This window comes from Oncorhynchus tshawytscha, linkage group LG09 (genome assembly GCF_018296145.1).
Source record: "Oncorhynchus tshawytscha isolate Ot180627B linkage group LG09, Otsh_v2.0, whole genome shotgun sequence".
Lineage (NCBI taxonomy): Eukaryota > Metazoa > Chordata > Actinopteri > Salmoniformes > Salmonidae > Oncorhynchus > Oncorhynchus tshawytscha.
The window spans coordinates 80,275,183-80,290,850 of NC_056437.1; the positions used below are offsets into that span (position 1 = coordinate 80,275,183).

At 41.3% G+C, this 15,668-nt stretch overlaps 1 protein-coding gene across 1 annotated transcript; it reads right to left on the bottom strand.

Annotated features, from left to right (window-relative positions):
• Nucleotides 1-241: 241 nt before the first annotated feature.
• Nucleotides 242-14,145, bottom strand: LOC112259221 (ral guanine nucleotide dissociation stimulator-like 1). The gene is made up of 17 exons (XM_042327598.1): nucleotides 13,804-14,145; nucleotides 8,513-8,802; nucleotides 7,814-7,858; nucleotides 7,558-7,727; nucleotides 7,303-7,448; nucleotides 6,958-7,194; nucleotides 6,683-6,786; nucleotides 6,215-6,299; nucleotides 5,264-5,335; nucleotides 4,280-4,366; nucleotides 4,091-4,123; nucleotides 3,606-3,727; nucleotides 3,112-3,201; nucleotides 2,762-2,888; nucleotides 2,036-2,296; nucleotides 1,530-1,644; nucleotides 242-1,277 (listed from the first exon to the last, which is right to left on the bottom strand). The coding sequence occupies exons 1-17, from the start codon at nucleotides 13,825-13,827 to the stop codon at nucleotides 1,138-1,140; spliced, it is 2,148 nt and encodes a 715-aa protein (XP_042183532.1). The 5' UTR covers nucleotides 13,828-14,145; the 3' UTR covers nucleotides 242-1,137.
• Nucleotides 14,146-15,668: the final 1,523 nt, after the last annotated feature.

The following is a 15,668-nucleotide window of genomic DNA, read 5'->3' on the forward strand; positions in this document are numbered from 1 at the left end:
ATTTTCAAAATGCCGATTTACCCACGTGTTCTGGCTCAACCCATTGGTTTCTGGAACCAATCAGACGGTCTAGATTGGATTTTCATTCTAGAAATCATCAGGGAGGTACTCAGATCCAGACTCATTGCGGAGGAGAAATTAACGTCCGTTGGCGTGGCATTTGGCCGGAACAAGGAGTTTGGGTAGCTAGGTAACACAGCCATGGAGGCCCACCTAATCATCAAGAGCATTATAGGAGAAAAATAGAAAACAATGTAAAAACAAATCTAAGTATTAACACTGAAATGCAACACAGAACCATTTAACACATTTATCACCATCATTAAAACTTTGACAGTCTGAGTCCATAAATGTTTGTCAGTGTCCCCTCTACAGCAGCTGACTGTAGTGTATGTGGAATGCTATCCAGCCAGTCAGGGCAGCCCCTCCTTTCACACGCACAGCCCCAATCAGTATCGCCATGACGGCGGGCTGATACCCTGGGGAACATAGTGATCCGGGTGAGAACATTCCCATCCACTGCTCAGGTGGCAGGCAGTCTCTTGTGACTTCATACCCTATGAGCCTTAAAAGGGAGTCTCTCCCTGTTGGGAAATGTCAGTCATGTCTCTCATTAAAACAAATATGTGACTGGTTTTGCTCAGAGGAGAAGAGACAAGAGGAAACAACTATTACGTGTCTGTATATTGGTGTGTGACTGAGGGAGAGAGAGTCACTGCTGATGCTGTTCCAACGTGACTCCTTTCCACAAAGTAAAGCACCTCAGGGAAGTCTAGTAGGAATGTTGAGTGTTGAATGGTGGAATTCATGTAGAGTTTGCTCCACCAATAAATAAAGGACATTCTGTTCAATGGGTTTCAAAATGTAGCCCCAAATCTGTTGTCTTCAGCCGTATATATATACACATAACATGTGTATTTTACATGACGTGCCATCATACTATCATCTTCCACCTGTTCCTCTCATGGCACCCACTTGTCAACAAACCAAGCAGGGGTCTGTCCATCATGGAACATTTAAACATGATTTTTGTCATAAAATAAAGTTATTAAAAACAAAAACCAGGTAAATGTCTGTACAAAATCCTTTGAACTCAGTCCTGGTTTGCAGTTACTCATCATTGCCATAGAACGGTGTCTACTTTGAATAATGTCCAAGGCTGGAAGTAGCGCACAGAGGTTTCTTTTGACCCAGTGGACACTGGTGCAGAACAAAGTCAAAGTTCGCTGACGTGCACATGGCGTAGAAGACGTTAGCTTTGTCCGGAATGAGCAACTCTGAAAAACAGAAGATAAATGGGGTTGGTATGAGAAAGGAGAATATTACATACAGTATACGTATACTATTAAAATGTCCTCTTCAAATCATTCCAGGACAACAATATCTTCAGTAATATTTCTACTATAGGTAGGTGTAGTTAATGCCAAACTATAACAACTCTTTGCTTGACCAACACTGATCTGCACAGTGATGTGGCATCTTTGAGTGGGCATATGTACTGTGTAAGAGCACTGATTGTTTTAGCTCACCTCTTTCCTGGGAGATCAACTGTGTGAGGGTGAAGTCTTGACAGGTCAGGTGCTCCAGGTTGTGTTTTTCCAGGGCCCTCTGGATCACCTGGGCAGTTTTGTCCTGACTAGTCAGCTGAGAAGGACAAGTCAAACAAGCAGTTAATATGCTGTAATGAGGTAGCGAAAGCTTTGGCTGCAAAACCTCCCTTCAACCAACCAGAGTATCTTAAATAACAACCCCCCACTTCGCTGATAACTTCTTTGAGGAAAAATGTACATACTACGACTGTGATATGTGGTTGTCTCACCTAGCTATCTTAAGATGAACGCAATAACTAAGTCGCTCTGGATAAGAACGTCTGCCAAATAACTAAAATGTAAATGTAACCAACACAGCAGTTCTTATCTTAGATTTCATCATAACCAAATGTACAGAGCTAGAGTACTACACACATGATCCCTTTTACATTTCCATAACAGGACCCCAAGATAATCCCTACCGCCAGATCCCAACCCAAGCTCACCAGGATGCTCTTGTACATGTTGCCATTACCAGCCTCCACACTGACCCTCACTATACAGGAGTCAGCCACCTGTCTGTTGTAGAGGGGGAGGGAGGTCATGGACACAGAGCGCTTGTGATGAGAGGCCAGCATGGGTTTAGGGTGGGCAGCCACTGGAGCAGAGAGGTCAGGCTGAGAACTGGAGGAACAACTGGAGGGAGTGGAGCCATCCGGGGAGGAGGGTAAGGCCTCCGCCACATTTTGACAGGAGCTGGACAGAGACTGGGACAAGGTAGAGAGACCGTACATGCATGAGTGCCTATTGAAATAATTCATTAGTCTTTCAGTTTGTCTGTCTGAGACATTGACCTCAGCACATTCGTGGACAACTGAAGTATTTGAGCCATGCTTCACCAGCGAGGCATGTGCTAAGCAAACACCACTCCTGCTTGGCTTCGAGGACCTGGTCAAAAGACATTCCAGTTCTCAAGGACATCAGTATCGATGAGATGTCAATGGGGATCACTGTTATGAATGGGAGGTTATAGAAAGACACACAATGGCAATTACTTTTGAATTGCTTCATGGTGTAACTACTGGTATTAGTAAATTGTAACTAGAGGATGTTTTGTAGTGCAGTGTGTTCTACTAAAACATTTGAAACAGCTTTAACCAGGGTGTGCAATGACTGACAGAAAGAGAGAGACAGTCAGAGGCATGTCTAAAGGGGATCGGCAAGAGCTGTACCTGCATGCTGAGTGTGGAGGGAGGGGTGGAGAGATCCTCCATCTCAGAGCCACTGGACCCTGAAGACGACACACTGATCTCGTCTGCATGGGTTTTCCTGCTGGATCCCTCACTCACTTTCAGGAGTCTGCAAATACACACAGTTACAACTTTCCACTAAATTTACAAATGTGGTCAACGTTCACTAGTAAAACCTTAAATACTGCATTTTGTCATTGTTCTTTTACAGTTCTTGTTTATTTGCAACAATGTTACAATAGTTGTATATGTTAGCGATGGGGTGAATACTACGGTCTTGAGTAGAATTAACAAGATGGCAACTGCTGTTAAGAGAAGTGTTCAGTACTCACGAGGACAGTTTCTTGCTGAGCAAACGGTGGCTCCAGGCGCTTGGGGAGCAGAGGTCTATTGGAGGCTCCAGGTTTCTGGACAGTTCATAGCTGTGGCAGAACACAGAAAACACTTATGAGCCCCGAAGTCAGGGTGGACTTGTCTAAATGTATACAGCCTTTTGTTCCAGCCCTGCACTAACACATCGGATTCTAAAAGCCTGAACACACTGCAGCCCTGTTTCAACCCCAGCTCTAGATGGGTTTTCTATTCATTTTCCTTAACAGGCAAAACCAGGGTAGGGATTATGGGAATTGTGTTTTACATGTCATTTGAGTAGTACATTTGGGTATACAGTATATTAGATTGAGACAATTCAGGTTGTATAAAAGGTTTATTGGCTATAAGGGGCATAATTGTAAGACATTATTAGGCCCCATCAATCCTACAAAGCTCACCAGCTCTTTATCTCCTCACTGATCTACAATAAAACCAGTGGGGGACAAGTTCTCACCTCTCCTGGTCAGTGAGCAACTTCTGGCCCTGCAACCAGGCAGTGATCCTGGTGTGATGGGGCAGGTTGTACTGAGAGCAGGAGGCTTGGAGCTGCCGGATCTGAGAGAGAATCTCAAACTCCTGCAGAGAGAGAGGGAGATCATGAGCCCATGTCAGCTATGTGGTTGTTATGTAACGTGTCCTGAACTAGTAACACCTGACAACAATTTTAACAGTCATGGGGCTCCAGTAAAGGCTAGGAGATAGTAATTTAGAGCAGTAAGCAAACATCCTTAAGCATAAAGGTGTGCACTTTTCCCTTCGGCATGTGATAGTACCACTAAAATGTGGTGGTGAGTGTACCACCAATTCAATGCATGTAATGTCATATAACAAGGGTGAAATATTTATTAGACATGTTCGTACGGCATCTTTTGTTTTCTTTACATAAAATCCTATTCCCTACAGGCTTAGAGATCGAAGACAAAAACAGCAACAACTTACCCTCCTCCTCTTTTCAAAGTTTATGAGGTCCCCCTGTCAAAAATAGCACAACATGCTATTATACTTGACAATATGGAAGATTTATTATCAATATTAAACATTAAGATAGCAATCCGCTAAAGTAAATATAGAGTTAACTTAAAGTAGCTGCCATAACTGAGACGTCTGTTTCAATGGCTGTTTGCTTACCTCCACAGTATCTGGTAGAGCAGTGTCCAGCATTGTGAGGATAGTCAGGTATGTGCCCAGGTAAGGAACTACCCCACTGGAGGTGCTCTGAGGAGACATGACAGTACAGAGACAGCATGTCAGCAGAGGATTCTAGTAACACAGCTTTAAAGAATGTGCATATGATGCTAGAAAAAGGTATTGGTCTATGATTACTGTCCTTTCATAGCCTAGTAATCTGTGGCCATTTGAAACATCAGTGGCTAAGGATAGGATGGCTTCCTCTTGCCACACATGACACTCTCGGTCTTTGAATAGATTTCTCCTAGATTTTTCCTCTTGTGGGTTAAAAGCTGATGCGGATAGGGGCTACATGTGACTTCAAGAAGCAGAAACTGCCACCGCAAAATACTGAGCAGACAGTACTAGGATGCTTCCTCCCCTTTCCACCCCCCGTAATAGCTTATAATAAATGTATATATAGATTTTTTTAAACTTTCAGAGACACAGAATTCTGCTATCATTTCTATTTTATACCCCCCTTTTTTGTGATATCCAATAGCGATCTTGTCTCATCGCTGCAACTCCCCAATGGGCTTGGGAGAGGCGAAGGTCGACTCACGCATCCTCCAAAACATGACCGACCCCCCCCCCCAGAGTGCGATGAACCAAGTAAAGCCCCCCCCAGCCAAACCCTCCCTAACCCAGACAATGCTGGGCCAATTGTGGCCCTATGGGACTCCCGGTCAAGGCCGGGTGTGACACAGCCTGGGATCAAACCCCAGGCTGTAGTGAAGCTGCAACACTGCGATGCAGTGCCTTAGACCACATCGCCACTTGGGAGGCCTCTGCTATCATTTCTGTCCATTTAATGTTGCATGGAAAGAAGTGAAAGCTAAACTCAAACTTATTGACCCCTACTATATATAGATAGATATATATCTCATGTCTACATATCATGTCTGCAATGTCTCTTACTCAATCGCTCTCTGAAGTATTGCTTACCATCTGTCTGGCAATAGGACATCGCTTGGATATCTTGGGAGAAATATTATCCATGGCTGTTTGGCTTCCATCCTGAAAAGGGGTCAGATAGAAGCTAAATTCAGTCTGCATTTATGGCTTTCCATTGTCAACCTGTCCACTCATCTGCAATGACCTACAGCATATGCAAAGAGTCAGTCAAATATGTTCTAGGTCAGAACTTACTTTACCAGTTTATAGGGTCAACACCACATTGGTTGTTCTTAGAATAGACCCTCACACACACACACATTATGTAAACAATATATTGAGCTTTTAAAATCCATGCAAACAAAAGCAGTTTTGTGCTAAGGAGCATTTTGATAAGAACATGTGTCAAAAGCACAAATCCTGTGAGGCTGTTAATGCAGACACAGGGAGCAACTGAAACTATTTTTCTGGAACAGTTCAATTGAACAAGGGGTGGACCAATACAGTAAAATTTTAAAAAGACGTGAGGCAAATGAAGGTGTTTCTCAAGGAACTGCTGGGGAAATTGTCTTTAGTGTAGTGTTTGTTGACAATGATGCTAATATTAGCATGTTATTTTGAAATTCTGGACAATATGTAGAATTTTACTTTAGAGTCCGCTCACTGTAACCAGACCTAGTGAAGATTTTAGACAAACACCCAGAGCCGACAGAAAAATAGAACACCCTCTCTTTTGCTTTGGGACAATGGCTTACTATTAACACATTGTAAGGAAATTTCACTAAACATTAACTTGACAGAAAGATGGGTTTTAATAAGTCATAAAAGTAGAATATCATGGTGCTTGAAGATGTAAGTAAAGGTCAACTGCACTCAAAACAATAAAACACTACATATTGGAAGTATTTCAACAGTGTCATATCGTCTGCATTACATTTGTGCAGAGACTCAAGTAAAGAAAAATGAAGTCAAATCAATTTCCTTAAGGTACTTGATTCTTACCCCCACAATGATCTCTCTGTTGCTCAACACACAGTTCTCATCAGGGAAGGTTTCACAGAGGTTATCAAAGATGGCCACGCTGTCCCTGAAGAAGAACAAACCAATTAAATCAATCCAAAAATAACACTCAGACAAGACACCACTAGCAACTTCATTACAAAAGATATCCTTGAAGCTTCAAAAGGATTTAGAGTTGGTAAGGCATGGCATGTTGACCTAAAATTATTGTTCAACTATTCTTGACTGACTCAATAAAAATTGCTTATTGCATAGTTATGGCATGAAGTACAAACTAAGGTTAGTTGAATAATGTAGGTCAATTACTAGTAAATAATTTCCTTACTAAGCCTTACATTCTCAGAGGATAAGGACACCCTTGTTATTTTTTTTGCCATATTCAGTCAATGTTATTGGCCCTCTAGCTTCATGACTCAACTAACCCTTCCAGTATGACCCGACAGTCCGTACCTACACACAGCCGCCCATGTCTTCCTCAGCCTGTAGACAGCATTGGACTGAAGGGCAGACAGGATGGCCCTCAAAGAGGAGAAATTCTTCAGCTGCCGACACTCCTGTTTCAGAAAACAGTCACAAGTTAGAGACTGACTTAGAACTTACTACTTACAACTAAACGCACTGAGAACCAGGATGCAGGTTAACGTTGTGTAAGAATGTGTAAGAAGGATGCACTTGGATTTGAAATTGTATCCCTCAAATGGTCCAAGTCCCTAGATGTGTCTGACCTGTCCTACTCTGATCCACTTCTCAATGACGCAGGCCCTCTGAGCTGGGCTAGAGGCCCTGAGGACAGAAGTGGGGCTGGAGGTGGGCCGGCAGAGCAGGGAGGTGATGACTCGGTTGGTGACTGCATTAAACTGGGCAATGGTGGCGCTAACGGTAGCAGACAGGTTCTCCTTCTTGTCTCTCTGGGACCACACACAGCCTAGACACTGGTAGGGAACCACCTTCCTAAACAGCCCCTGAGAGATGCACAGATAAGGAAGGTAAAATGGAAAAAGTGTGTTAGTGATCCACTTCTGAGGACGCATATTAAGAGTCAGAAATTATCTGCCATGATTGACACTTACAGCGTCCAGTCGGGTGAGCTGTTCTGCGATGCCTGTGACTGAGAAGTCCATGATGTCACCCTGATCCTGTGGGCTGTCCCATTCTAGGCCTTCCTCCCTTGAGCTCTCGTCCTCAGCCTGGGCAGAATGGCCACCAGTATCCATTTCTATTAAAGGAGAGAGGCATGACAGAAGGGGGTCAACAATGGTATAAAAAAAATCAAAGGCAATTCACAGAAACGGTTAGGAAAAACAAGTCAATTGAGAATCCTGTACCTTCTCTCTGGAACTTATTAAGCAGAGTTTCAGAGCTCTGGGACAGTGAACAGAAGGAGGATAGGCAGTGCAGGTGGTCCAACAGCAGCCTTAGGGAGGGGTGCTGAGGAGGATCCCGGAAGTCCTCACTGTTCTCCTCCAACCAAGTCTGGATCAGGGGCAACAGACGCCTGAGGAGACAACGTGATGAAACAATGTCTTCCCTGTTTCAGAGTCAAGGAAATAAATGTGATCAAGGGAAAAGCAGCCAGCTCACCTCCTGTGACATTCACTGTTGTACACATCTGAAGCCCCATTGTCCCTGTGAGAACAATTAGGAAGAGTGTCAGACTCATCTAAACCGGGACTGGACCACTGTCCTGTTGGTCACATTCTTCTTCAGACTGTTTTTCTTTGGTCTGTCTCTATGCTCTGTTGTTATCCTGACCTCACTCCAAACTCAGTGAATAAATGTTGTTGTTGTAAAACCTGTAATGGCTAACTACCTGCTGGGTGCTTATTATCATTACATCAAAGATGCTGAGATAGTTTTTTCTTTCTTGTTTCCCTCACAAAATGACTATCTGACGAAACTAAGTGACCATACACAGCGAGAGGTGTTGTTCAAAAACAGCCACTCTCGACATACCCTCTCATCTGTGTCCAACATAACATTCTGAATCCAATTTGGCTAATCTTATTTGTTACTGTGGTAACTCGGAATGTGTCAAACGAGAGAAGGCAAAAGAAGAGGGAGAGACATTTTTAGGTCATTTCACCAAACATTCATTTGATAGAAGATGGTAAAACTACACCGTCAAGGTGTTTTCAAACTAAAGAGATCAAACAACTTGCTCACATCATTTTATACTGTCTCATTTTAACAGTGAAACAGCTTCTGCATTATGCTCTGAGACAATGGTCAGGTGAAACATGATAGTAGTTATGAGTACTGTAATTTAATGACATGGCCCACCTCTGGAAGAGCAGCTCAATGAGTGCACTGGTAGTGGTGAACGTCTGGTAGGTGGACAGAAAGATCAGTCTGTAGTCAGGCTCCTGGCAGCAGGGGTCCAGGAGGTGGCTCACTAGCCGATTCAGGGTGGCTGCCTTCAGCCTGCGCACCTTGCAGGTCCGGTACTGGACGAAGGCAACGCATGGCCAGGCCTTGGTGGGGCTGGCTGGTATCTGGACGGGCTCCCGACGCAGGGTGATTCCATACAACGCCCCCTCCTCAAACTCCTCACCCCACTCCTGCACTGGGTTCTGGGTGGGAAGGAGGAACTCACACAATGAGATGGGGAGACATGTACACCACTGACAGGACAGATCCTGAAGACCATAATGACCAACTGTGAGACCAGATTGATGTTTATGGTCCATTACAGTAAGCCTATTCAGAGGCATGCCCGCCGTGTGAGCAAAATGTAGACACTTCACCTGGGAGGTCTGTGATACAGGGTGCGCTTTGGGTTTATCAGTTATTCAGCTGGGAGGTCTGTGATACAGGGAGCTCTTTGGGATTATCAGTTATTCACCTGGGAGGTCTGTGATACAGGGAGCTCTTTGGGTTTATCAGTTATTCAGCAGACAGGTGAAAAGACAAACTCATGTTTACATCTGTACACACATCACAGATTTGTCTCAGGGTATTCACACATTGGTTTAGCAAAGCTAGATTTAGATGAGATTTCTTCACTTTAAAAGGTTTAATTCAAATCTCTTAGAAACACTGTACTGTTTACATTAGAGAAAACACTGAGCAGAAATGGAAATATGAATTCAATCACTTTGACAGCATCCCTTTTTCCCCACATACATGTTTGCTGATGGAAGAAGTGCTCAGCAAGTGACTTTTTGGACATGAATGGCAAAACATTCAGATGATAGAGGTGATCATAGTTTCCCCATTTTGCATACCCCGCCATACCATCAGACATCCATGTCTTAATCATTGGAAAAGATACATGGTTAAACAGGATTGTCAAACTCATTTAGAATTTCTTGAATACAAGTTATGATTATTTTTTAACCTTTAACGTAAATGATCATCCACCCTGTATTTAAGAGCATGTTGTGTCTCAACTGATGGCGGGCACAACACAACCTCAGATTATGTCAAATAGGGTCGAAGCTACAACGTGCCAATTTGAACAAATATATAATTTTATGTTTAAGGTTAAATATTTTCCTGTGATGAAAACATGTTTGTCTCATGGTATGCAAAATATGCCAACTTTAAGGACCTTTCTCTGTTTTGGCATTCAGATCCAAAAAGTCACTTTCTGAGCACTTCTACAATATGCAAATATGTATGGAAAGTTCTGTTCAAATCAAAAGGGGTGCTGTCAAAAAGTGACAGAATTCAAATAGAGTTACCCAATTACAACATTTCATACAATAGTCTGCATATTTAGCAGGACAAGGAAAATAACTAATGTATTCCAAAGAACATGAAAAAGGTACACAGCTTGCCTATTGAGGACAAGAGCAATGTGGTACAAAGAGACGGCACCTGGGTCAAATAATTGAAACGACATGATCTAAGAAACTGTAAATAAATCAGCATAATCCCCTTTAAAATATGCAACCTATTAAATCTACAGTGGCAAGAAAAACTACATAAACCCTTTGGAATTACCTGGCTTACCTAAATTGGTTAACCATACTGTGTCTATTGTTGTGACCTAGATGAAGATCAGATCAAATGTTATGACCAATTTATGCAGAAATCCAGGTATTTCCAAGTAGTTCACATACTTTGTCTTGCCACTGTATCCCTCCACCCACTCCCCCAACTCAGTCCTCCATACAAGTCTGTCACTAGCCCCCAATCAACCTCTCTGTTCTAATACACGCCCCTCATATCTGTCCACCGCCTTCTGATATAATTTAGGCTTTCCCCCCTATGTCCCTATCAAAACTAAAGTCTGGTTTTAACATTGGCACTTATATTATCCATGTATGAGCAAAGCAAATCAGAGCATTTTAAGTCATATGCCATCTGACAGACATGCAGATGCGTATGGTGGGCAGAGCACTCAAGGCACATTATAATCATTACCCAGCTCCTAAATTACAGAGGGTTACTGAGGTTCAAGGCAGGCAGACGTGTGTCACAATCTAATTATACACACTTGATAAAAGACCAGGCCAAGAAAGAGAGACTATTATCGGTGTCGTGAGGGGACCAATATCACACCATTGTCCTTCATGGAATACTGCATTACATTATCTGTAGGCCTACATGAGGCCAAGGCTCAGAGATCCTAATTCTATGGGCAAGGATACAATACAGTAACATCTTTATCTTAGGTGCACCAAACTAAATTCAAAACAGACAAGAATTGTCCAATATTGAGACTGAACATAATGATACAAATGTTATCAGGATAGCTCTCGAAAACACTTCTTCCCCGTATGTGAATTACAATTGACGCTTTTTTTATGTTTAGAAACATAAATCATAGCTTTCAAATCGGTTTTCGAAACACATTCCAATATGCACCTTATATTTCATATCAGCAAGAAAAATGTTCAAATAAGATAACTTACTGTAGTAGCTTTGCACAAACTGTATGCCTCCAGTGACCAACTACAGTTCCTCCCCAGTTTGTCTTTTTTGAGAGAGAGATCAAATCTCTCCTTTTTTTTTTATTAACAAATCAATACAGGAAATACATGTGGGAACACAAGTGTATACATAAATAATATACAAAGGACATTTAGGCTAGGGGGTACAATATCAGATTACACAAGGACATTAAGGGACATACAGACACTTATTATTCTAGCAGCTTTTTTGTTAGTAGAGTATTTGTCTTAAAATAGTTAATTTTCTTTTTGCAAGGTAAGAAAATGTGGTGTTTTGTTTATAAATGTACATTTGTGAATATGAAATTTGGCCAAAAGAATAATGAAATTACATAAATGTTAAGGTTATTTCTATCGTAGGTAAAGAATCCAAGCAGTACATCTCTCCACAATAGTGTGAAATCTTCATAAATGTGTTCAATTATAAATCTACTGATGTCTTGCCATAGTTTTCCAAAAAAAGATGCAACACTGTTTGAGTGGTCATCACAAAAGGAGCCATTTGAGTTGATGTTTTCCTTAAACTTCTTCATATAGTGGTTAGCAGGACAGTATACACTTCCTCCCCAGTTATGCTTACACACAGGTTAACGGAGAACGCTAGATAGCAACTTTTATCTCCCTCACCAACTTCAAACATCAGCTATCTGAGCAGCTAACCGATCGCTGCAGCTGTACATAGTCTATTGGTAAATAGCCCACCCATTTTCACCTACCTCATCCCCATATTGTTTTTATTTATTTACTTTTCTGCTCTTTAGCACACCAATATCTCTACCTGTACATGACCATCTGATCATTTATCACTCCAGTGTTAATCTGCAAAATTGTAATTATTCGCCTACCTCCTCATGCCTTTTGCACACATTGTATATAGACTCCCCCCTTTGTTTTCTACTGTGTTATTGACTTGTTAATTGTTTATTCCATGTGTAACTCTGTGTTGTCTGCTCACACTGCTATGCTTTATCTTGGCCAGGTCGCAGTTGCAAATGAGAACTTGTTCTCAACTAGCCTACCTGGTTAAATAAAGGTGAAATAAAAAATATTAAAAAATAATTACAAAAATTAGCACAGGTGGCAGCCTATGTCTTCCGTAAACATGCGATGTAACATGGAGATATGGCCGTGTAGGAACACTAACCCTAAAAGGTCGGCAGTAATTTAATTCTCGCCGATATGAAACATGATCCTTGTTTCCAATACCATACCGCAAGCGAAGCGTTTTAACGTTTAGAACGAGTGTCGGGGATCTTTAACAAAACTGCCCGGACCAGAAAATACTATTGTCAATAGTTGCTAAAGCAGTTAACATTATGATTTCACCATGTATTGTTGGAAACCAGCTATAGGTCTAATACTCGTTTTTCCATTCAGGCAGTTTTATCTAATTAATAAATAGACCATGAGGCTAAAATATTGTAACGAACCTGGGTTTATAAGCGCGGATATCGACTCTGCCGCAGGAGCATGCTTTTGCGGAACAGTCGATAGCGCGCTGGACTAGGTGGGCTAGGTCAAGGGTTCGAGACCTGCTCCCTGCCTGTTTCATTACAATATGCACCATCTGTCGTCACAGGACAATGATGCAAATAAAAGTCTCACTGACAGACATTCATACACTAAATACAAGGTTATACTGGACATCCATGCAAGATGCATGGGCAATATGTTGCAGTCTTATTCATTAGCTTATTCATAGACGCCTTCTGGCCAGGGAAGTTTTGTTAAGAACCCAGACGTTCGCTCTAAATGTTAACACGAAGGATACATACAGACAAGTGGAGGCTGGTGGGAAGAGCTATAGAAGGTCAGGCTCATTGTAATGGTTGGAATGGAACAGATGCAATCGTGTGGTTTCCATATGTTTGATCCAATTCAATGAATTCCATTCCAGCCTTTACAATGAGACAGTCTTCTTATTGCTCCTCCGATAAGGATCGTTGTCTTCTCGGGTATATACATTTCATATCAGCAAGAAATACGTTTTTGTTGTCGTTTAAAACAATTTTTTATACTACTACTCACCTTTATGGGGTTAGGGTTCCCACACAAACATATTTCCATGTTACAGCGGACAGAAAAAAGTTCACTGCCTATGCTAATTAACTGCTTCTCAAAACACCTGTGTGTAAACAGAAGACTGATGCCACAAAATGCTGTCACTGAAAAATACTGTCTGCTGCAACTGTTAAAACCGGTTTAAACCGTGTACAGTAAGTGTAGCCAATATTTTGCACTTGTGGAATGATTTTGGATGTGACATGAAAGGAGGGTTTTATGTTCCTAAAAAGCACACCGCAATTGTGAATCGATTCACGTTTAGATGGAGTATTTGGCTGCCATAATCAATTCACCTCGAAATATAACAGCCAAGGTCCTTAGATTATACGGAGTAACGTTAGGCTCATTCAGTCCATTATTGGGCTACACATGACTATAACCCTATGACAAGACAGCACTGTCTGATTTATGACCAACAGGTGTAAGAAGAGAAATTAGGCTATTAACCGCATTTGACTCCGTTCAAAACAGTGCATAACCTATCATTCAAAAAGCCTACATTACATTATAGTTCTGAAAATACAGTAAAACTAATAAGATAGTTATCATTTCTAAATGAAACGCATGTCGTACAACTACAAAATACTTATGCATATCATTGGGAATTACCATTGATATCTCCCATTTTCCCATCTCGTCAGTCACCGCAGAACGTTTATGGCGTGATAACTTCCATCTTGTTCAAACTAAGTGTTGAAGCTGAAAATCCACTTCGAAGGAGTTGAAGTTTACGGCTGCATGGTGATATTAATAAATATTTTACGAAACGTATTTCTTTAAACTACATATTTAAAAAATATATATATATATCATGTTTTTTTTTTTATCTGCGTACCCTTCGTCACATTTTGCGGCCGCATACAAGTAACACGCTATCACTTGTCAAGCGCTTCCCATCGCTACCTAATGCCTCTATCGCTAAATTCTTCAAAGCGAAGTTTGGCGTTCTTGCTTGAATCTCCCAGCTTTTATGCAGTGGGTGGCGGCTATGGGAAGAACAGGCTTTTCATTTGAGGGCGGTCTTGATGAAAGGGGTGTGCTCTCTGGTCTACTCTTCTGTAAGTATTTGCATATTTCCTACAAAAACTACATAGGGGATAATCATCTGATCGAAACTCGAGCTCATTGCTTCTGCAAGTTCATCTTCTGGTGAGTTTTTTGTGATGATAAAGAAAAAACCTGGATGCCGAAAGTAAAATCTGTTGTAGTAGGCGTGTTGGCAGCTCCACAACCTATGTATTCTATGGTAAACAAGGGTGGCAGAATGAGCACAATGATAATAAGGGGTGAGTGGGGTAAGTTGAGCCTCTCTTGTTTCTAGGAACCATAGACAGAATTGATAATTTGACCAAATATTTAGGAAGAGGTCATTTCATGGAGTCTGTGAAGAAAGAAACCACATGGAAGAATGGTAAGCAAGTTAGGTCCAAAAGATTTTCAGGAAGTCAAAAGCATTTGTGTTAGAGGTTTTATAACGCTTGTATCATAACCAAAGTAGATAATTTTAAGAGTGTTCTCTACATCAGTTGGGGTCTCTATAAGCTTCAATATGAGGTCCTAAACCTAGCATGAAAGTGCATCGTTGTACCTGTGTGGGTTAATATAGTTAAAATGCTTGCCTTGGGGTAAGTTGAGCCAGTGGCCATGGTGTAAGTTGAACCAATGGCAAGATTAGCAAATTGAAGTGTTTTCTTCCCATGTGTTATGCAAGGTATTATTGTTGGGATATGAGGTAAGAACGGGGCCTGGCCTACGATAAAGGTGTTCTAAAAAAGTACAACGTCTTTGTTAGATGTTAAGCCTATGTTAAAGGATGCTTAAAATGATTATAATACAAAAGTGATTGTGTTGAATTGTGTTTGGGAAATAGATGGACATGGTTTTAAAAAGGTAGTGTATTTCATTCAGTACATACATTTGTAGGTGGCTTAACTCACTCATTCCTGGGGTAAGTTGTGCCAAGAGATACATTTGTTTTGGACAAGCTGTGTTTTCAAAACTAATGTTTACATGAATTCTGATTATTTCCAGGGATACACATCATCCTGAAATATATGTAGATATAATTATTAGAAAGAATACTAATTTCCCTTGTCGGAATGACGCTGAATGTAAAAAAATGGCTAAACTTACCCCACTATCCCCTATTGCAAATAAGGACAGAACACAAAAACGTTTTATTTCTCTCCCTGAACACACCCACACGGGCCCAGAGTCTGCTTCCTCCATTGGCTAGTGCCCCTTTTTCATTCTTCACAGCGAGTTGACAGTCTGGAAGACAGATGGACAGACAGAGAGCATTGATTTGGTTGATTTGATAAAGCATGTGTTGGAAACAAATCCTGATTTCAAATTTCCTGAAAGAAAGGTCTATTTTTTGTAAATCTCAAATTAGTGAATTCAACTACCTATTCTGCATCTTCTAAAACTCATTTTTGATTTATACTGAACAAAAATGTAAACGCAACATGTAA

Bases quoted from the DNA above. Each gene is read 5' to 3' on its own strand.
- LOC112259221 (XM_042327598.1), bottom strand. From the start codon at position 13,827: ATGGGAAAATGGGAGATATCAATG. The intron at 6,787-6,957 runs GTCAGACACATC...TTTCTGAAACAG, and splicing joins AGTGGATCAGAGTAGGACAG to GAGTGTCGGCAGCTGAAGAA. The intron at 1,278-1,529 runs GTGAGCTAAAAC...TCTGTTTTTCAG, and splicing joins GTTGATCTCCCAGGAAAGAG to AGTTGCTCATTCCGGACAAA.